This window comes from Mchenga conophoros, linkage group LG3 (assembly GCF_057382185.1).
Source record: "Mchenga conophoros isolate Kocher_MC1m ecotype Shallow Benthic linkage group LG3, M_conophoros_male_GT1.1, whole genome shotgun sequence".
In the NCBI taxonomy this organism is placed as follows: domain Eukaryota; kingdom Metazoa; phylum Chordata; class Actinopteri; order Cichliformes; family Cichlidae; genus Mchenga; species Mchenga conophoros.
Window position 1 is genome coordinate 61,394,513 of NC_140528.1, and position 22,724 is coordinate 61,417,236.

Consider the following 22,724-nt stretch of genomic DNA (forward strand, 5'->3'; position numbering starts at 1 on the left):
GAGAGTTTTCATCAATTGTCACAGTGTGGTATTTTTCCTAGTACAGGTAGATCATATAAAATGTGCAGTCCACACAGAGAACAAGTGCAGTGCTACAGGGGCACACCTGACACTTTTGTATCCCTTCAACTAAGGAAATACTTTATATTTATATCTGACAATATCAGCATGTAGCTGTCAAGAGAACAACACTGTGCTGTTATTGTCTGCATTTCTTGTTGCCTGTTTGCTAAAACAAGTCATTTACTTTTTCTCTTCAACCACAGGCTGCTTTTCTTATTTTCTGGGGGCTCAGGCGGAAATCATGAGTCACTTTCAGCAGATTAATAAATAGGATATAGCAGACAGTTAGAAAAGACATTTTTATCCACATATAAGCATCACGGGTCACTCAGAAGAACAAAGATGTTTTGTCGTGATATTATTTGATTATTTTTAAAAGCACCACAATTATTTTACACACATCAAACTGTACACAGCATAAAAGACACAAACATCACCTACAGAAAACAATTTGATCACACACAAAATGTTCTCTGTCATGGCCTCAGTGATGACATGAATAACATTGTAAAATCTGAACATTGACAATAAGTTTTTGTGTTCTTATAAATCTGCACTATAATGCATCATAACACAGTGTAATATTTCATCTCTGTTTTTTCTCAGAACAAATAATCAACTAATTTTATTACATGTACATGGGGATTTTCACAGTTCAGCATCAATCATCAAAATCTGCTGGGGCAGTCCCAACAGCACACAGAGGTCAACAACCTTTGTCTTCTCAAAACTAGGCGCCTGCTAATGTCTCTCTATCTGCTGTCTCCCTTTCTCGTGTCCTTGCTGCCCATTTCTTCGCACACTGTGTTCTCCTTTCTGCCGCCTCTGCTTCTCACATACACCTCTGACTTATTCTCCCAATTCTGTGTGTCTGCTCTATGTGTGAGTGTTTAGCAGCTTGACCTATGGCCTACTTAAATGAATAAAGGATATAATGCTTTACTATCGTTAATACAACTAAATCCCTAATACTAAAATAATCTATTCTTACACTTTAAAGATAACATGTAAAATTCAGCAGGAAGTGAGTGAACATCTTATAGAAATAAAACAAAGAGACTGAAACAAACTCACAGAACCAAATCATGAAATTGTGTCTTGATGGAAACAATGTCCCACACCATCCACCCTCCACTTATTACAACAGAAATAAACACAATAGGATTTTAATACAAAGATGAACCATATAATCAGTCTTCCAGTGTTGATATTAAACCAAGAGCATGTCATTGCTTACACTGACGTTGTTGACGTTGTTCGTGAGTCTTGAGTTTTGTTGAAATAATCTTTTTATGGACCTGAAACAAAATCAGAACAAATACGAGTTTGAAAGTGAAAAACAAAGAAATAATGTTGCCAAAGATGTGATGATGCTTTCTGACCTTTTACACGTTCATGCTTTAATCACACAGAACTGATCTCATCTATTTTATTCAGACATCACAACAGCAGCAGAACACAACTAAAGCCAATCGTATAAAAAGTGATTCAGCTCATCAGATCACAAACTTTAGCAATGATGTCACACATTTAACTGCACATGTAATCTGATTACTAATGATTCAGTGTGTGTAGAGTTCACATTTGTACCTGAGGCTGATTCAGGATTCACATTATTGTAGTCAGAGCTCTCCTCTGTGCCATCATGTCTGCCTGTTGTGATGATGGATTATTGTGTTTAATAACATGGAGACTGTCTTCCTCTAAAATTACACAAGTTACAAAAACATTCGACCAATTATTACATTTCATGTTTCTTGTACTCACTCCTTTTATCAAGACCTTCAAGCTGAAATCCAGATGTGACGTTGTTGTATTCATCTGCTGAAATAATGAAGTTTGATCAGTCAGAATAAATATTTACATTTCTTACAGCTCTGCTATTATCAAAGTTTATACTGTTTGTACCACTTCCAGTGTTTCCAGAGCCTCTGATTGATTCATAGACTGAAAGATCACCTACAAGTCATTGAAAATAAGAAAGAAGGAAGAAAAATATTATTTCTTTTTGTTTTTGTCACTGTTTGCTGGAAAACTGAGTGTTGAAAACTGTATTAAAGAGAAAAGTAATAATTTCTGGTCTCACCATGAAGAAGAGAGGAGTAAACCTGAGCTTCATTCTGGTTGGATGTTTGTTGTGAAGCAGAGCTTTGATTGGTGCTCTGAGACTGAGTGAGACTGAAACAAAAAAATGTAAGTTTAATGAGGAATAATTCAAAGTTAGTTTTATTTGAAGTTATATAAATGAAACTAAACTGCTGCACCAACCTGTTACAACAGGGTTCTGTAAAAAGCACAAAGATTATTACATCAGTTTGTTTAAAAGTGTCACAGCATTAAAATAAATATTTTTCTTGTAAATTTTCAAACAGAAAGTCTCTCACCCTTTATCTGTTTATAGCAACACATCAGCAGCAGCACGGCAATAATTCCACTAACAAGTCCGACGATGAACGGAACGATAAATGAACTTCTTTCACATCCAAAACCTGAAACTAGAAAATGTCAGATTTTGGATCTGAAATCTTAATATAAAGAAACAAAAACTGATGTTTACATTGAGATTTTACCATGAGATATAATGCTGTTTGACCTTCATAGTAATCCTCAATCATCAATCTATTCAACATTGTTGTTGAATCTAAACTCACCAGTTGTGTTAATCTGAACTTCTTGGCTGTCCTCTGTGTAGTAAACTGGGTTTCCTCTTCCTCCTCTGCACCTGTAGAGTCCTTCCTGTGAGACACTGATTTGTCCATTTGATGTGGGGACAACATCCACTGTGGTATTATCTCTGTACCAGTAGTATTTCCATCCAGATGATGATGATGGGTTCACAGAGCAGGTCAGGGTCACACTGCCCCCTACTGGAACAGCTGTGTTATCAGCTCTCAGTTTGGCCTTTGGTTTATCTGCAGTTCAGTTTAGAAAAAGAACAAAAGGCAATGACTGAATCAAACCAGTTGAAATAACTTGGTGGAAATATGGAAATAATAAATATCACATAACTTTAATGGTGAAGCTACAACAAACTGTACATCTATCACACAAATACAACACTAATCTTTCATATTTAATTTGCTGCATTTCTAAGTTAAAAACACACATGAGGAACAATCAGTGGATTTAATGTTTCTTAGTGGATGTGGTGGAGCAGATGAGACAGATTCAGCATTTGTTCTGCATTTCATCTTTCATGTATTAGAGCTGCACAGCAGAGAAGTTACTCTCATATGTTTTGTTCTCTTCACTGTGAATAAAAAGCTGCTGTTCAGGTTTTTGTTGTTGGAATAAAAACAAAACATTTTACTGACCAACATGAAAGACAGTTATAAAGCTGTAAGAAAGAAGAAGTGCTTTTTCCTTATTTAGATATTCTGGATGAAAGATCTTACATGATACAGTCAGTGTGATGATATCACTCCACTCTGAGAAGAAATAGTCCCTTCTGCCCCGGCAGCTGTATCCTCCACTGTCAGACTCAGTAGCTCTGATGATTCTGTATTCATTGGATGTTGGAGGTGTGTTTAACTTGGCTGCTCTCCATTCATACGTCCACTGAGCTCCTTCACCTCCCCGAATCTCACATCTGACAGTGACTGTCTCACCGCTGTATATCTGAGTCCAGGATGGCTGCAGGGTCACAGTGGGCTTACTGGGAACTGTTCACAGAAAAATATCCAGTTAGAGACAAATAGAAACATGAAGATAAAAATTCAAATTCTTCTATTTGTCAGGAGTTGTCTCTCATGTAACGGTTAATAAACTCACAGTTGTTGAATGAAATTGTTAGCACAGAATAAAAAAAAACATCTCTCAGTTTGGCAGAAATAAAATAATTAAACTCACGAGTTTCCACAACTGTGACGTCACTACTATCCTCTGTGTAGTAAACTGGATCTCCTCTCCCTCCTCTGCAGTGGTACAGACCTCCTTGTGAGACACTAATAACTCCGTTTGCTTCATTTCCTCTCATGAGCTGAGCTTTAGAAGAGACTGAATCATGTCTGAACCAGTCAAACTTCCAGCCAGCAGAGCCCTCCACAGAGCAGCTCAGTGTCACACTGCCCCCTGCTGGTATGACTGAACTGTGTGCTGTCAGTGTGGCTCTGGGTTTACTTGCTGTTGAAGATACAGGAAAACATACATCATGTTATCATTTAGTTCAGGGAAAATAACAATAACAAAATTAATTAATTAATAACAAAATAAATATTCAAACTTCAAATACCAGTTCAGTTTAGAATGAACACCAAAGAGTAGTAGACAAATATAAACATGAAAACATTAAATGTCAGCATGAATCATGGTCCAACTCACATGAAACTGTCAGTCTGAAGGCATCACTCCATCCTGTTAAGAGATAGTCACTGCTACCCCGACATCTGTAGTCTCCACTGTGGGACACTGAAACTGTGCTGATCCTGTATTCACTGGATGTTGGAGGGCTGTTTGTGTTGGGTGCTGTCCATTTATATTTCCACACCTTTCCTTCACCTCCCTGAATCTCACATCTGAGAGTGATTGTCTCACCAGTGAATATCTGAGACCAGCTGGGATGCAGTTTCACAGCAGCCCAAACTGTTCAACAAACAAATAAAAAGAAACATTAAACAGAAACAAACCAAGTGGGAGCAAAAATAAATTTAAATATATTAAGTCTTACTTTAATTTAAACATGAATTTGTTTTACTTCACAACAAAACTTAGCCCTCACGTTGTTTCTGAATTGTAACTGCATCACTGTCCTCTGTGGAGAAAACTGGATCTCCTCTCCCTCCTCTGCAGTAATAGATGCCTCCTTCTGAAATACTGATTGTGTGCTCTGATGTTCCAGCTCCTATTTTCTGAGCTCCAGAAAACTGTGAATCACGTCTGAACCAGTCAAACTTCCAGCCAGCAGAGCCCTCCACAGAGCAGCTCAGTGTCACACTGCCCCCTGCTGGTATGACTGAACTTTGTGCTGTCAGTGTGGCTCTGGGTTTACTTGCTGTTGAGTTTACAAAACAGTAAAACATTAAAATCATTATTTTGTCTCAGGGTGAAACACTTTTCACATTTTAAACATTTTTTAAATTCATAAATTTGAATACTTGGTTATTAATAAATTCAGCTCATAAAGAGCAAGATCAAGATCAAAGAGCTGTTTCTGGTAGGCACATATCTGTAGTTATTAGTAAAACTGCTGATGCTCTGATCAAATGCTGATTATCAACTTTTTACACATGTGGTATCCTTGCTGAAGTAAAAGTACAAAAATCCATATTAAAATATACTATACTACTACTATTACTACTAAACTTTATAATTGTTGAGTCCTTAAATTGAACACCACAGCTGGAACCAATTTGCTGTAGCTAAATCATGACAAAATTTATTAACTGATTTATATTTTATCCAACCATTCTCTCCCTCTTACCATCTGCTTATATTATTTAAATCTAAATGGTGTTTACAGTAAATTATTTGTCTTTGTGTCATGCATTTTTATGAATAAATCAAGAAATCCATCAATTCAAAACCCCAGCAGCTGTCTATAGAAATTTGTGAGTGTCCACTAAAATGAATATAAAAGTGTTCTAACATCTCACCTGTTTGTTTTTATTAAGGCATACATGTACATTATTTTTATTAAAAGAGATTTTGCTACTGAGGTTAAACATGATATATAAGTCACTTAGATCACTTCTAAATGTCAATGTTTGGTTTATTTCCGTGTTTTATTTGTTCCTGAGTAAATCGGTTTGGCTGAGATTAAAGTTAAGCTTCATAACATATTATTAATCACAGTTAAATTAAGAGGGGACGGCAGTAAAAACTCCAGACCTCTGACATCATCAAGTACGCTGGTGTTCCAATTGTACAAATCGCAAGTCTGTTCTCCTGTGCATTCTCGGCGAGTCCGGACTTGCCGAGAATGCACAGGAGAACGCGAGTATGGACTCGCGTTTATTTCTCCTGCACTTTCCTGCTCATTGTGTCAGATGTTTAGTTACTCTTTGGGCTCGTTTAGCAGTAATGATACATATAATATATGTAGAAACTCTGGAAGCCACTGAATTGGAGACTCGGTTACACCCGTAGCTAGCCAGGCCCCTGTAGCCGGTGCAGCCGAGGTAGCGTAGGCCACGCTAGCTGTTCCCCGGCAGACCCCAAGCAGCTGGGTAAAGAGGACAGCTGGTAGATGGTGAGGAGGAAGCATAGTCTTAAACAGAAGCTCCAGGTACACCACCAACCTGTTCACCTGTCTAATTGTTTTTCCCCACTCGGCGACACACCCGCTGGGGATCAAACTCTGGTAATTGGCAATTCTGTTCTCAGACGTGAAGCTAGAGACGCCAGCAACCATAGTCAATTATCTTCCAGGGGCCAGAGCAGGCGACATTGAGGGAAATTTAAAACTGCTGGCTAAGGGTAAATGCAAATTCAGTAAAATCATAATTCACGTCAGCAGTAATGACACCCGGTTACACCAATCGGAGGTCACTCAAATCAATATTGAATTGGTGTGCAACTTTGCCAAAACAATGTCAGACTGTAACATTATCTGGTCCCCTCCCCAATCAGACCAGGAGTGACATGTTTAGCTGCATGCTCTCCTTAAATTGCTGTCTGTCTGAGTGGTGTCCAAAAAAAGATGGGCTTCATAGTTTTTCCTTCCCACTGTCGCCAAAGTGCTTGCCCATAGGAGGTCATATGATTGCTGGGTTTTTTCTCTGAATGTATTATTGTAGGCCTACCTTGCAATACTAAGCACCTTGAGGCGACTGTTTTTGTGATTTGGTGCTATATAAATAAAACTGAACTGAATTGAATTCAATTAAATAGAACATGGTATATAATGTTGAGGTGGAAACTAGGGAGCTAACGTCCTGCTAACTTCCAACTCCGTTAAATTTCATAAATTCTGTTTTCATGGATGGCTGGATGTTAAACTTAATTGTTACACCTGGTAGGGCAGCCACACTGATCATTTTATTAAAGATAAAAGAATGTAATCAGTTTGTAACTCTCAGTGATGCTGCAGTATTCTTTTGACTTTGGGACCTGAAGCTGAAGTTGGACCCGGAAACGACTAATTACGTCAGACTTAAAGACTGGATAAAAGAGTTGTTCTGTGCTACACATCAGTAATTTGCAGTCTTGGTTATCTGTTGATTTATCAAAAGTGACATTTGTCAGTGTGGCTCTAAATTTACCTGCTGCGTTTAGAGGAAAAAGAAAAACATTGTAATCATAATTTTGTCTCAGGACAAAATGATTATCAACCTTTAAAGTTTAACATCAAACAGAAATTAATGTTTACTGTATTTGACACATTAGACTATTTAACAAGCTAAAGATTTCACTGATTTATAGTTCTCTTATCAAACTGTCATCTCTGTACATTCCTCTTTACATTGCTGATATTTTAAGAGCCTCCATGGTGTCTCTCCTTTCTGTTTGCACAGTGAGAAAAACTGTTGTCCTGAGCTGCCTGCAGACAGCTGGATCATTGTTGGAGTTTTCCTGTTAAGACAGATGTAAACATGAAAACATGAAATGTCAGCATGAATCATGGTCCAACTCACATGAAACTGTCAGTCTGAAGGCATCACTCCATCCTGTTAAGAGATAGTCACTGCTACCCCGACATCTGTAGACTCCACTGTGGGACACTGAAACTCTGCTGATCCTGTATTCATTGGATGTTGGAGGGCTGTTTGTGTTGGGTGCTGTCCATTCATATTTCCACACCTTTCCTTCACTTCCCTGAATCTCACATCTGAGAGTGATTGTGTCACCAGTGAATATCTGAGACCAGCTGTGCTGCAGATTCACTTCGATCCTGTTACGAACTAAGAAAGAAAAACATCACCATTTCCAGCAGCAACTTTTTAAATAATTATGTGAAAGAATGATTTGTTGTGCAGCAATCTTTAAAAAATAATTCAAATATTAATATTTGGATTAATTCAGTGTGCAGACTCTCAGCTGTTTAAGTACTTTAACATTCTGACAAGCTATTGGTGACTCTGTGATGGTCCCTCTGCAAGGTGATTGCAAATTGTAAAAGACAAATGGTTTCTACGGAAGAGGATTAGGGCCACCGGGAAAAAAAGAAAAGTGGGTACGTCTTTTTTTTTCTTCTTTTCCAGAATTCTGAGAAAAACTGAGTTTAATCTGAGAATTCTGACTTTTTTCTCAAAATTCTGAGATTAAAGTCAGAATTCTGAGATTAAAATCAGAATTCTGACTTTAATCTGGCTATTCTGACTTTTTTTCCTCAGAATTCTGACTTTGTTTCTCAGAATTCAGGAAAAGAAGAAAGAAAAACGACGTACCCACTTTTCATTTTTTTCCGGTGGCCCTAATCCTCTTCCGTAGGTTTCCATAACACTTATTATTATATATTATTTTATTAACTTAAGATCTGATGCAGGGATCTATAATGAATATGTTATTTTTATGTTTTATTGTATTTTATTGATTTATTTACTTTTCTGTTCAGATCAATACATGAATACATTGTTAATTCAATGATTACACTGGATGATATATGATTTAATGTTTTTTCAGTAACAAGAAAAGGTGTATAAATACTTTATGCAATCTTTCTACACATATAACAAATGTTTAAAAAATATACTGAACAAGAATAAGACAGAAAACTTAACTCCTCCATCTGTGCCTGTACAGACACAGTTTCAAACTGAGCTCTTCAAGACTTTGTTGTTTTATTCCAAATGAAATGTTTAAACTCACCAGTTTCCTGAACCGTGACTGAGTCACTTTCTATTACGGTGACATTTTTCCCTTCAGCTCTACAGGTGTAGTTTCCTCCTTCAAAGACAGAGATCACTCCGTCTGATTTATCAGTTATTATGGACTTCTTTTCAGATGAGGTTTGTCTGAACCATTCATATTTTAAGTCTGCAGATTCATTTACATCACAAGTCAGTGTCAAACTGCCCCCTGCTGGTAGGGTTCTGTTGACTGCTGTCAAAGTGGCCTTCCCTCCAAATTCTGCAAGTTAGAAATGCAACAAAATACAACATTATTTTCCTGTTTAATATAAAATGTGAATAACGTTATATCACTTTTTCAGTGTCAGTGATGGGAGGCATATCCATGAAGGGACAAACAGAACTCTAAAGGCCAGGCAACAGACCCTGTGTGGGTGCACCTTGTCTTGGTTCCCGTCTGGTGCACGACAGTGATTGACTTCCTGTAGTGAGCCTATACAGGCAGTTCCTGGAGGATGAAGGAATTGATTGCCACCCAATCGATGGAATCACATGATCTAAATTCAGTCGATCGAATGCTAGGTTGCATGTCAGACTATCAAGGAGCTCAGTAAGAGAACCTGCATTGGGACTGGAGTCCCACGGGATGTAAAGTAGTTATGTAAGTAAGTAAAATTTTATTTATATAGCACCTTACAAAACAAACATCACAAACTTCTTCACAAGGCATTTAAAAGAAAACAGACAAAAAAATTAACCAACGCAATTTCAAAAACGTGAGTTTTTAGTTGTTTTTAAAAAGAGACTACTTAGTCCACAGATCTTAAACTCAGAGGAAGAGTGTTCCACAGTCTGGGAGCCACTGTGGCAAAAGCTCTGTCTCCCTTAGTTCTCAGCCTTGTATGGTGTATAACAAGTAAGCCCTGATCACATGACCTCAGGGACCTGCTAGGGACATAGGTGTTACAGGCCTTCTATGCTTTCTGTTTTATACAGAAAAGTAGAAACAGGAGACGGAAGTTGCATTTGGTCTACAGGCTCTTCCTTGTCTGTTTTATTAAACAGAATTTCACACCATCTTTTTCTGTTCGTTTAGACAGACACATTCCTCTTGTAACAAAAATATCACATTCAATCAGATTCACAGGTTAAACCCATTGATTAACTTGTTTTTCTCACAAGTATACATCTACAAAATAATTGTCTTATATCAGCCTCCTTATTTACAATACACCTGTAACTAAGTTCTGCTGCTGTCAAGCTTCAACAATATTTCTGAGCAGTAATGCCAACACTGCAATTAACCTGCTTATCAGTCCCATTGTAAACTCTTTATGCCTTAACAGATTCAACCTTAAATTGCATTGGCAAACAATAAACAAACATTCCCCCTTTTGCCCACAAAGCAGTATACATTAGACTACTTACGTTTAACAACATGAGTAAGAAATGGGTTATGTTAAAATAATCTTTATCAACTTTAAACCTTCCAGTAACATCAGGATAAGAGAGGTGTGTCTCAGAGCTACATTTGTAACAAAATAAAACATATGTAATGAGACCAGCTACCTTTTTACACTACAGGTGGAATTGCAAATTCCATTACAAATGGGGGGAGAGTTTGCATCCTTTTAATCTAACTGTCAAAACACACTTTCTTCCAACATTTGTGGTCTTTAACCCTTTATGACCTACCATAGAACAAATCCGCCAGAGCTTATCTTTATATTTTACATGCTGTGGTGCCATTTTTTGGGAGCATTTCAAGTGTCTATACATCAATACAACCGTTATATCCCAAATTTTAATAATATGTATGCATTAAGTTCATAGTAACTAAATTGCAAAAAAGTACAATAAAGTACAAAAAAATTGAAAATCATTTTTGTTTGTTTTTTTTACATATATTTCTAGTTAACCCTTTAAGACCTACCATAGAAACAAGTCCGCCAGAGCTTATATTATATTTTTACATGCTGTAGTGTCATTTTTGGGAGCATTTCAAGTTGCTATACATCAATACAACCGTTATAGCCCAAATTTTAATAATATGTATTCATTAAGTGAATAGTAATTACATAAATTGCAAAAAAGTGCAATAAACTACAAAAAAATTGAAAATCGTTTTTGCTTTTTAGGGCCCGAGCACTGAGAGTGCGAAGGCCCTATTGTATCTGCTCCGTTTCTTATTATTATTATTATTTATTATTATTATTATTATTATTCAGGCGAAACAAGGGCCTTTTTGAGGGCCTAAACATGCTCAAAAACTCATGAAATTTTGCACACATGCCAGGTCTGGTGAAAAATTTTGTATTTTAATGGTTTTACATATGAGCACTGGGAAATGGTTCTACAGCGCCACCTATGCCTTGTTAAATGCAGCCCTACGACCACATCGTTTGAGCTACATGTATGAAATTTGGCACACATGTGTATCATGCCAAGACGAACAAAAAAGTCAGTGGGCCCATTGACGCAAACCCAACAGGAAGTCCGCCATTTGGAAGAGAAGGTGACATTTTGGCTCTAATTTTGCCATTTCCATGCCTCGAACTTTTGCGAACTCCTCCTTGGGGTTTGATTTCATAACCTTCATATTTGGTCAGTGTCAACTACACCCTTGTGCCATGTTAAATTGCGGAGCTTTTGAGTTTTCACAATACTATGAGGCCGTGGCGCCATGGCGAATTTCGATGACTCGCCATGAAAATCTTATTGCCTCTCATTTTGTCATACATTTTCTGACCTTGACCAAAGTGAACACATATGATAAGGCTCCACCCCTGAACATATTTCAAGTGCCATATTTGACGTAAGGGACAGCGCCACCTAGTGGGAACAGGAAATGTCATGTTTTACACTTTGGGGTACAGTATTGTGATGGGTGACATCTGCAGCCTCAAATTTCTCCAGGAAAGCCTTAAGGAGTTGGTCTTGGGTTACAGTGAAAACTGTGACTTTTCACGAAAGGGTGTGACCCCAGCAGCATGGCGAACTTTGATGTCACGCCATGAAGAAACAAATTAGTATAACTCAATGAAATCCAGTCTGATCAGTACCAGACTTTACAGGCATGATGTCAGACCCGCCCTGAACAGATTGATATGCCCATTGTCGGAAATACGGACAGCGCCACCTAGTGGCAACAGGAAATGTCATGGCTTTAACTTTGTTGTACTGATTTTCACAGGTTGATCGTGGCCACCTCAAAAGCGGTGAATATCACCATCAGTCCCTCGTGATGCTTCAGTGCAAAAATTGTGACTTTAAACTGAACGGCGCACCCTGGTGGCAACGCGGTTCATCGTGAAAGATGAAGTGGCTTTTGAGGGGCTTGGAAAGTTTATAGAGGCTTGAAATTTGGCACACACCTCCAAATGGATGAAGGCATTGTTGTTATGTAACCATTTTCCTTGAATAGCGCAAAATGGCTCCACAGCGCCCCCTACAATATTTCAAAACATCAGCCCCTGCTCTGTGTTTCATCTATGAGTCTGACACTTGGTAAGCTTGTGTAAGATATCAAGATGTACAAAAAAGTCTCTTGGAGCAATATCCCAAATCCAACAGGAAGTCAGCCATTTTAAAATTAATGTGTAATTTTGATGACATTTTCCCCCCTTTTCAGGCCTCATACTTTGACGAACTCCTCCAAGGGATTTCATCATATTGAAGCATTCTTCAGTGTGTAGAATCTAAAGACCTTTGTGATGTTAAATTGCGAAGCTTTTTACGTCCAGGGAAACGGGGTGGTTATGGCGGCACTTAGAGTTTGAATCACTCGCCAAAAAGCAGTAATCTGCTGTCACTCAAAAACACAATGTCCAATCTCTCCCAAACGTCTCAGGTGTGATGAGACTCGAGCTTGGAAGTGTTTGTTATGCCATTTGTACATAATGGTTAGAGCGCCACCTAGTGGAACGACTAACTAATCATGAATGAATGAGTTGAAATGTTAGCTGGTGGTTAAATGCATGAATTCCATCAATGTGACATCAGATCGGACGTGCTGGTTTTAGGTGTTGGGTGTGGCTCGACGTGCCGGGGGTGCGAGGGCCCTCATAACGCTGCTTGCAGCTTTAATTTAAATTATATTTCTAGTTAGAGAAATTTAAGAGGCTTATCCCTCAAAACTGTAAATACAAAAAAGTTGCACAAAATAGTTTCCTACCACAGGAATTTTTTTTTGAGTGTCTTCATAGTTTTATTTTTGAAATACACCAATTTTTATATACTGCAGGAAAAACGAAAATAAATATTATACTGCAAATTTGCAAAAAAGCAGCATATGCATCAAAATAAACTATTTCCAGCAGTACAATATGAGTCCTAAGCATCCTAAGTCATAAAGTCAAAGATAACTTTTAAAAGCACCAGTATAGGCCCTGAGGCCCTGATGGTAAAAAAAAAAACTACATTTCCGTGAAAATGACGTCACTTCCGGTTTCGGGCAGGTAATGGCGGACATGCAAAAGTTCACGCTGACGTCTATTCCAACGTAGGAAGTGTTATGAACAGCTGATCGGATCGGCAAAGCGTGTTTCTGGAATATTATGTTTTTGTTGCTGCAAGTGCTCTTTATGCAGTTTTTGCAAAGCTATATGTGGAAGGAAACTGTGACCTAGGACAAGCTGATGGCATAAGATGTAAGTACAACTCCTCCGGTTTCATATGCAAAAAAAATTATTGTGCTAGCTTACGTGGTTGCAGTGCTACCGGGATTTAAAAATAGTTAGCAAAACAGAGCGCGTCCGCTCCGACCGGCTCTAAAGGGTTAAAGAAATTTAAGAGGTTTATCCCTCAAAACTTTAAATACAAAAAAGATGTACAAAATAGTTTCCAACCACAGGAAATTTATTTTGAGTGTCTTCATAGGTTTGTTTTTGAGATACACCAATTTCTGTATACCGCAGGAAAAATGCAAATTTGCAAAAAAACCCAGCATGTACATCAAAATAAACTATTTCCAGCAGTGCAGTTTTAGTTCTAAGCATCCCAGAAACTATTCAGAAAAGCATGAAGTCAAACATAACTTTTAAAAACACCAGTATAGGCTTATAAGGTCCCGAGGCTAAAAAAAACTACATTTTTTGCAAAAATGACATCACTTCCGGTTTCGGGCAGGTAATGGCCGACATGCGATAGTTCACACTGACATTTATTCCAACATAGGAAGTGTTATGAACAGCTGATCGGATCGGCAAAGCTGTTTTTGGAATATTATGTTTCTGTTGCTGCAAGTGCTTTTTATGCAATTTTTACAAAGCTATATGTGGATGGAAACCGTGACCTAGGACAAGCTGATGGCATAAGATGTAAGTACAACTCCTCTGGTTTCATATGCAAAAAAAATTATTGTGCTAGCTTACGTGGTTCCCGGTTCTACAGGGATTTAAAAATAGTTAGCAAAACAGAGCATGCCCACTCCGACCGGCTTTAAAGGGTTAAACTAAGTCAGAAAAAGGTTTCTTTCCTTTATATGCGCATCGCAGTTAGCTAACTCGAACTACTAACCTGTTTTATACAGAAAAGTAGAGACAGGAGGCCATGTCTCAATATGCACACTTGTGTGTTCTCGTGCACTTGTGATACTTCATCAGTCGCAGACCAAGTACTGTTTCAATTCAAAGTACTCATCAAGCCAAGTACGCTCAAAATTCACGGATGTGTCCTTGCTCCTCCCGTTTTATTGAGCATACATCAGTGGTGACTTGTGTGGACCTGGTGCAGCCAAATATCCCAGAATACATTTCATCCAAAACTCAAATGTGGCAATGGTGGAGGAGAGTGGCTAAAAAGTTTGAAATACTACTGTTTCTGGGAAACAAAATAAACTGGTCGGTCAGAGCTGTCAATATATTTTGAGTTTCACACGTCATATCCGCTGATGTAAAATTATTTAAACAGCTGAATTAAATCTAACATTAAGATATTTAAATTCAATACAAAACATTTTCACTGGGAGCAAAAACGACATGTTAATACATTGAGATTCTGAAGGCTGCTCCAAAAATGATCACATTATATTTTAAATATTTGTTCCATTATCTTCCAAACCCCAGCAGTTGTCTATTGTAATTTTTGAGTGTCTACTAAAATAAATATAAAAGTGTTCTAACATCTCAACTGTTTGTTTCTATTGAGGCAAACGTGTATACTATTTTTATTCATAGAGAGATTAAGCTTGTGTTTTAGTCATGTAGTGACTGTGCTTAACTGTATGAAGCCTAATAGACATTATGAAACAGATGATACATAAAAGCAAATTTTGCCAAAGTGCTTACGATACTTTTCTAAATTATGATGTTTTTCTTAACAAATGTACTACATCATGTTTAATTTTTTTCATGTTTGCACTCCCGTGCAAACTTACAAAGTCCGGACTAGCAAGAACGCGAGTATGGACTTGTGTTCTCTACTTGAGAATTGAGAAACAGCCTCCAATATGAGTTGCTTTTGGGCTGCAGGCTTTTCTTTGTCTGAGGTACGAGAGCGTTGCAATGGCCTATTGCACTCATAGCTACTTCCCCCTTGTGGCGATCCCATGCAATTACATCTTCATCACTTTAACTTAAAAGGGCAATACCGCAATGCCTTTTACATTACTAAATATTTACAACTGATTACTTGTAGGTATCACATAGGATTGTAGAAGTTCAATAATGTAAGCTAATGCTTGTCCAAGAAGAGCAGTCAGAACCTGAATCTTAAAATGGACTGAATTCAGTAGGGAGCCAATGCAGCTGTATTAGCAACAGTGTCACGTGTGATTACTTAGATCAGGGGTGTCAAACGTACGGCCCCCGGGCCGGATCAGGCCCACAAACGGGTTTAATCCGGCCCGTGAGATGATTTTGTAAAGTATAAAATTTGAGCAGCAATTTTTCAATAAAGAAACTGCTGTTCCAATTGTGTCCATTGGATGGCGCAATAGCAATTGTGAGCTACTTTGTTTTGCCCGCGAAATTTAAACCTGATGTGCTTTGGCACCCTCATTGCCCCAATATGTCTCTGCAAAAAAAGAGAAAAGTGGATGCAGAGTGCAGAGTGTTCCAAGAAAAATGGTCATCCTCCTATTTATTCACGGAAGTGAATGGGAAAGCTGTATGTTTGGTAAGTTCCCAGCATGTTGCAGTGCTGAAAGAATATAACCTCCGTCACCACTATGTGAGTCTTCATGCCGACAAATATGACAACTTTCAAGGACAGCGGAGAAGAGAGAAGGTGAATGAACTGTTGGCGGGTCTGAAGAAACAGCAGTCTGTGTTTACTCACAGCCGAGACATCAGTGATGCTGCAGTGAAAGCTAGCTACCTCATTGCTAACGAAATTGCACTAGCTTCAAAACCATTTAGTGAGGGTGAATTTGTAAAAACATGTATGATGAAGGCATTGGAGATTGTGTGCCCTGAAAAGCGCCAGTCCTTTGCAAATATCAGCCTGACAAGAAACACAGTTGCCGACAGGATTTCTGACCTTTCAGCGGATTTGGACAGCCAGTTGAAGCAAAAAATAAAGTCATTTATTGTGTTTTCAGTTGCAATTGATGAAGGCACGGACATTACAGATGTTGCACAACTGGCAATTTTCATCCGCGGAGTTGATGACACATTGACCGTCACCGAGGAGTTCGTGGAGTTGGTACCAATGACAGATTCAATGACCGCAGCTGATATTTTCACCGCACTCGTCGTCGCACTGGACAGGGTCAGAGTGGACTGGTCCCGCGCTGTCAGCCTGGCTACAGATGGTGCGCCCTCAATGATCGGGAAGAAAGCAGGCGTTGTAAAAAAGTTCAGAGATAAAGTGCAATCTGCAAATGGAGGACGTGGTTTTTGGACTTTTCACTGTGTTTTGCACCAGGAGGCTTTGTGTTGGAAGTCACTGAAAATGGATAACGTCATGAAGGTGGTCATCCAAACTGTTAATTTCATCCGATCCAGAAGCCTCAATCACCGTCAGTTTGACAGTCTTCTCAGAGAGAAAGACCACATCTATGGCCTGCCATACCACACTGAGGTAAGATGGTTCAGCCGAGGTGCTGTGCTGAGCCGTTTCTTTGATTTACGAGAAGAAATTGAACAGTTTATGGAAGAAAAGGGGAAACCAGTGTTAGAATTTCATTCCGCAGAATGGATGCAGCACCTTGCATTTATGGTGGATGTTACAGAGCACCTGAACAAACAGCTGCAAGTTGTCACGCAGTAGGGGTGGGGGAAAAAATCGATACTGTGTAGTATCGTGATATTTTGTTTGCTAATAATGTATCGATACAGGGACAGCAGAAATCGATATTTTGTTACAAAAAAGGTGTTTGTGCTCTGACTTCAGAGCATGTTGATCAGCTCCTTTTTCTGAGCAAGAATCCTGACATTCCTTCACTGTCCAAATGTGTTTAACTTTTTTTTGGCAGCAATAAACATGACAGTTTACTTATTTTAATTTAAGACATGTTTTATTTTAATTAAGTTTAAAACTTTTTTTATTTAATGTAAAATTATATTTTGTTTTAATTTACTTTCAAATTCTTCAGTTGCTGAAGGGGCTGGATAGTTTTCATAAATTGCATAGTTCAGAAAGCTATAATTGTACCAGATGGTTGCATTCAGTTAAGTTGGACTAGACTGTAATACAAACCATTCAGTTTGTCAACAATAAAACTGACTGAAATGAGAGAAAGACTGAGTGTGAGACTTTGATATTAGATAAAATGAATACTGATAAAGTTTACCTTTATGTACAGAATCTGAATATCGCAGATATTTTAAAAAAATCGCAATAATATCGTATCGTGGTGTAGGAGCCATTCTTGGGTTAATACCTTATGTGGTCACTAGAGGTCACCTTTTTCTTTTTGATTATGTAATGTAACGGTATTTAAGGTAGACGCACGTAATCGGCGTCAGGTGTGTCATTGAGAAGGCAAACAGTTTGTGACCATTGCGCTGTTATGCTAAGTTGATACGGAATAAAGACCAAAAAGGACAAGATACATACTGCTGGATTTATTGGACTGTTTACTTAATTCATGCATACCAGTGACATCGCGTCACCCCCGTTAACGACCACCTCAGTGGCTTCAAGCATAGGCTTAGCCTCTACATTAGAGTCACAAACTGCTTTTCTTTGGGGAAAGGTTTGGGCCAACTTCGCCGCGGTGTTTTGGAGACTCGTCGCAAACAGGACAATTAAAGTCTGAGTGATTGATCGCCGCGGAGAGCTGAATGCCGTTTGGAAAACTTACCGTGGAGGGTTCACGAGGAGCGGAGAGCTGGACTAGCGGTCTGTCAGCTGACGACGTGGAATGCTTGGCGATTGTTCCGTGGATGTTGGAGAGGACTCAGAATTCTTCATCGGAATCAGTACGGCGCCCAACGCAAGGTATGAGTAGCGCTACTAATAAATGGCCATTTATAAAAGTGTGCACACTTATTTAAGAAGGCGTAATTCCAATGCATTGGTGGTCAACCCAAATAAAACTGATTTATAAACAAACTTTCGCATGTGCGCACAAACCCTCAATACTTGATAAATATTTGAGTTTTGGAACATTTGAACTATGGACACAAATAAAGCTGCTGGCAGGCCCCCGGAGCCTGCTGCAGAATCAGCTGTGCAAAGTAGCAACGCCAGCAAGGCTGGGACACATCCAGAAAAGGAAAAACGAGTGGTGAAATTGACTGCTAAGGCACTTGCAGAGAGACTAGACAGACTGCAACGTGATAGAAAAGCTAAATTAAATAAAGCTAATAATTTAAAAGGGTCTCAATGGAAAAAAAATGAAACTTCTATGGTTCAAGCATCGTTCAATGATTTTGTTGGTTTGTGTAATGAAGCAAAAACAATTCATGGTTCATTGATGTGTTTGTTACCAGATGATGAAAGGGAAAAGCATGAAACATGGTTTAAAGCAAAAACAATGCATTATGATGAGTTCACTTATGAAGTGAAAGAATGGTTGTCAGGTTGCGAACATTTACATTTAAAGGGTGATCATGGTGTTGATGATGGTGTTAAGCCAGAGGACAGTGTTTCAAATGTTGTTGGTAAATCTTCAGTCACTAAAAGCTCATCTAGTGATAAAGTGAGCACAACTTCTTCTGCCAAAATCAAAGCAAAAGCAGAAAAGGCAACATCTCGCTCGTATGGCAGTCTTAAAAGAGAAGCATGCTTTGGAGGAGCAAGAGCTAAAGCTAAGGAGGAAACGTGAACAGCTTGAGCTTGAAGCGTTGCTTTCTGCCTCTTCTGCAAAGTTAGCGGTTCTCCAAGCTGCTGAAGTTCAAAGTAAATCTAACATATCGTCCAATGCTATGAATTCATATTATGAAAGGGAAATCAAGAAAACAGCTGCTTCAGCCACAGTCAAGCCTAGTACACCAGTCAATGAAGATAAACCTGCAGTGCAATTAGTACAGACTGAAAGCAACATATCTGCAATGATCCTGCCAGGAACGGAAGTTGAAAGTGAGCCACAAGCTCAAACGGTCATCACAACGCATTTTCACAATGTGGATCCTCCATCGCCCAGGTCAATTCCTACAGCGGCAGAAGGATGGTCGGAGGACATTTGTACCATTTTACAAAGACAAAATGAAATAACTGCAACCCTTGTTCAGCATCAGCGTGCATCGTTATTACCATTCAGGAAAATACCTGTATTCGATGGTGATCCTCTTCAGTACATCTCTTTCATTAATGCGTTTGAACAAGGAGTGGAAGAAAAGGCCAATAAGAGGGACTGCTTGTATTATTTGGAGCAGTTTACAACAGGACAGCCGAGAGAGCTGGTACGCAGTTGTCAACATATGGCTGCAGGACAAGGCTATATACAAGCAAAGCAACTGTTCAAAGAACACTTTGGAAATGAATATAAAATTGCAACTGCTTACATTGACAAGGCATTATCTTGGCCTGCAATTAAAAATGAAGATGTGAAATCATTGCAAGCATATCCCCTTTTCTTACGTGGGAGTTGTAATGTCATGGAAACATTGCAACATATGCAGGAACTGGACATGCCAGTGAACATGAAAATCATTTTGTGTAAGTTGCCATATAAAATGAGAGAGAAATGGCGACCGTTTGCATATGATAAATTGGAAACCTCTAAACACAGAGCTCGGTTTCAAGATTTGGTTGCATTTATTGAAAGGCAGGTGAAAATTCTTTCGGATCCTTTGTTTGGGGACATTCAGAATGTAACGTCAACAATCCCTGTCTCAAAGGTTGACAACAGACTGAAGTCACAACCAAGCAAACAAATTAAAGGGAACAGCTTTGCTGCTACAGCCACACCCATGAACATGAATAAAACCTACAGCACGGAAAGGCTGATTACTACAACAAGCCATGACTTTACAGTAAAGCCATCTTGTGTCTGCTGTACGCAACGACACACACTGGAGGAGTGTCTGTCACGGTCCGCTGTGACAGACCGTGCGGTGGTGTGTATGGTGGACCCAGGTGCGAACACAGGTGAGCAGACGGGAGTGAACTTTAAACAAAAGCGAGCCTTTTATTGTGGCTGATGACAAGGTATACAAATACAGCAGGGATAGCGTGGCTAAACAGAAACCTAAACTGGGAATAACTAAGGTAAAGCTATGACTAAGAATGCAATAGACCGGGCATGGAAACATAGAGGGTGGAAACACAGACGACGCGACACAGACTACATGAAACACAGAGACTAAATACACAAGAGGGATGATCAGGGGAAGTGGCCACACATGGGAACACAGCTGACACAGATAAACATAACAAGACATGGCAGGAGTAAACAACACTGACGGGAGACTGTCAAAGTAAAACAGGAAGTACACAGAGGTGCAAACAGGAGGAGAGAGAGAGCACGGGCATAGTGGGCTGGGGAAACATGGAAATGAAACACGAGGGGAGATGAGGGCTCACAGATACATAGAGGGGCACACAGGGGATAAGAGTCACAAGGGGAAGTCAAATAAGGAACGAAATACAAAAATACAAGGAACTGAGAATACTGGGCCCACATGGCCCAGGACCATGACAGTGTCAACAGTTTCAGCGGAAGAAGCACAGAGACAAAATGCTTTTTCTAAAGGAGAAAGGGCTGTGTTTTGGTTGCTTAGGTGCTGGGCACATAAGCAAGGACTGTGCTAAGCGTTTGATATGTAGAACGTGTGGTAAAGGTCATCCCACTGTCCTCCATATTGATAACAATGGCATAACCCCTGAATGCTATGGAGAGCCCTCCTCTTCAAAGAATGTAAAAACTTGTGGTCATACAGGGGCCGGAAGAGAAAGCAGTTTGCTTTCCATTCTGCCAGTTCAAATAAAGTCTGTTAAAGGTAGTCATGTCATACAGACATATGCTTTTTTAGATCCTGGCAGTTTAGCTAGCTTCTGTTCAGAGCACCTCATGCAAAAGCTAAATCTTGTGGGCAAAAGAACTCACTTCCTGTTACAAACGATGAGTCAAGAAAAGGTAGTCTCTGCCCACTCATTTACTGGTCTTGAAGTTTCTGGTTTAGGCAGCAATGCCTTCTATGAACTTCCAGAACTCCTAACACAGGAAAGGATGCCTGTCACCACGGATAACTTTGTAAAGGAAGAAGATCTGATCAGGTGGCCATATCTGTCAAAGGTTCAAATTCCCCACATAATGGCTAATGTGGACCTGTTGATTGGATGCAACGCTCCCAAGTTATTGGAACCATGGGAGGTCATTCATAGCCAGGGGAATGGCCCATATGCTATAAGAACAGCATTGGGTTGGGTCATAAATGGGCCCATGGAAGATGGTAAAAGCAACTTGGACAGCGACCACCCACCAACAGTTGTAAATAGGATATCCGTTTGTAAGCTGGAGGAAATGCTGAAAAGTCAATATAACTATGACTTTAATGAAAGGGTTACAGAGGAAAAGGGTTTGTCAAGGGAGGCTCTTGAATTGCTGAAACATACACAAATAGCGGATGCTTTGCGACACATTGGAATAAGATGGAGTTTTAATCCGCCTGGAGCATCACATCATGGTGGAATTTGGGAACGGATAATTCGTATGATCAGAAAGATTCTGAGATCCGTTCTTCAGCAACAACAGTTAGACGACGATGGATTAAATATGGTTCTATGTGAAATTGAAGCAATTTTAAATGACAGACCCATCACAAAGCTTTCTGATGATCCAAAAGACCTAGAGCCACTTACACCAAATCACATCCTCCTGATGAAAGGAAAACCATCTTTACCACCCGGACTATTTGACCCTCAGGATATGTATCTGAAGAGAAGATGGAAACAGGCTCAGTACATCTCAGATCTTTTTTGGAAACGATGGATACGCGAATACCTGCCTTTGTTACAGGAGAGACAAAAATGGAACCAAAAGAAGAAGAATCTAAAACCTGGAGATATAGTCATTATAATGGATTCTTCTGCACCACGTGGTTCCTGGCCACTTGGAAGAGTTCTGGAAGCCATTCGTGACAAAAAAGGACTTGTGCGATCTGCACGTTTAAAAACAAAGACTAATATTTTGGAAAGACCTGTAACTAAACTTTGCTTGTTACATGAGACTGTGATCTAAAAGTGTGTTACTTATGTTTATTTATGTGAATGTATAGGTCTAAAGTAGACGTATTAGTGGCTCCTTATTTTCTTTGTGATTAGAATTGCCATGTCTGATAGCCATTGCAATTAGGGGCCGGGGTGTAGGAGCCATTCTTGGGTTAATACCTTATGTGGTCACTAGAGGTCACCTTTTTCTTTTTGATTATGTAATGTAACGGTATTTAAGGTAGACGCACGTAATCGGCGTCAGGTGTGTCATTGAGAAGGCAAACAGTTTGTGACCGTTGCGCTGTTATGCTAAGTTGATACGGAATAAAGACCAAAAATGACAAGATACATACTGCTGGATTTATTGGACTGTTTACTTAATTCATGCATACC

General features: G+C 39.2%; 1 protein-coding gene across 1 annotated transcript in view; it reads right to left on the minus strand.

Annotated features, from left to right (window-relative positions):
• The window catches only part of LOC146579881 (uncharacterized), a 102,466-nt gene that overhangs the window by 30,538 nt on the left and 49,204 nt on the right, over positions 1 to 22,724 (minus strand). Inside the window, exons 6-17 of the mRNA XM_085268018.1 lie at positions 7,635 to 7,901; positions 4,775 to 5,053; positions 4,384 to 4,644; positions 3,909 to 4,185; positions 3,461 to 3,718; positions 2,715 to 2,980; positions 2,448 to 2,558; positions 2,332 to 2,347; positions 2,150 to 2,241; positions 1,972 to 2,022; positions 1,831 to 1,887; positions 1,654 to 1,716 (exon numbers count right to left, since the gene is read on the minus strand). Of these exons, the coding sequence (XP_085124144.1) occupies positions 1,654 to 1,716; positions 1,831 to 1,887; positions 1,972 to 2,022; positions 2,150 to 2,241; positions 2,332 to 2,347; positions 2,448 to 2,558; positions 2,715 to 2,980; positions 3,461 to 3,718; positions 3,909 to 4,185; positions 4,384 to 4,644; positions 4,775 to 5,053; positions 7,635 to 7,901 (1,998 nt within the window). The remainder of the gene's footprint in view (positions 1 to 1,653; positions 1,717 to 1,830; positions 1,888 to 1,971; positions 2,023 to 2,149; positions 2,242 to 2,331; positions 2,348 to 2,447; positions 2,559 to 2,714; positions 2,981 to 3,460; positions 3,719 to 3,908; positions 4,186 to 4,383; positions 4,645 to 4,774; positions 5,054 to 7,634; positions 7,902 to 22,724) is intronic.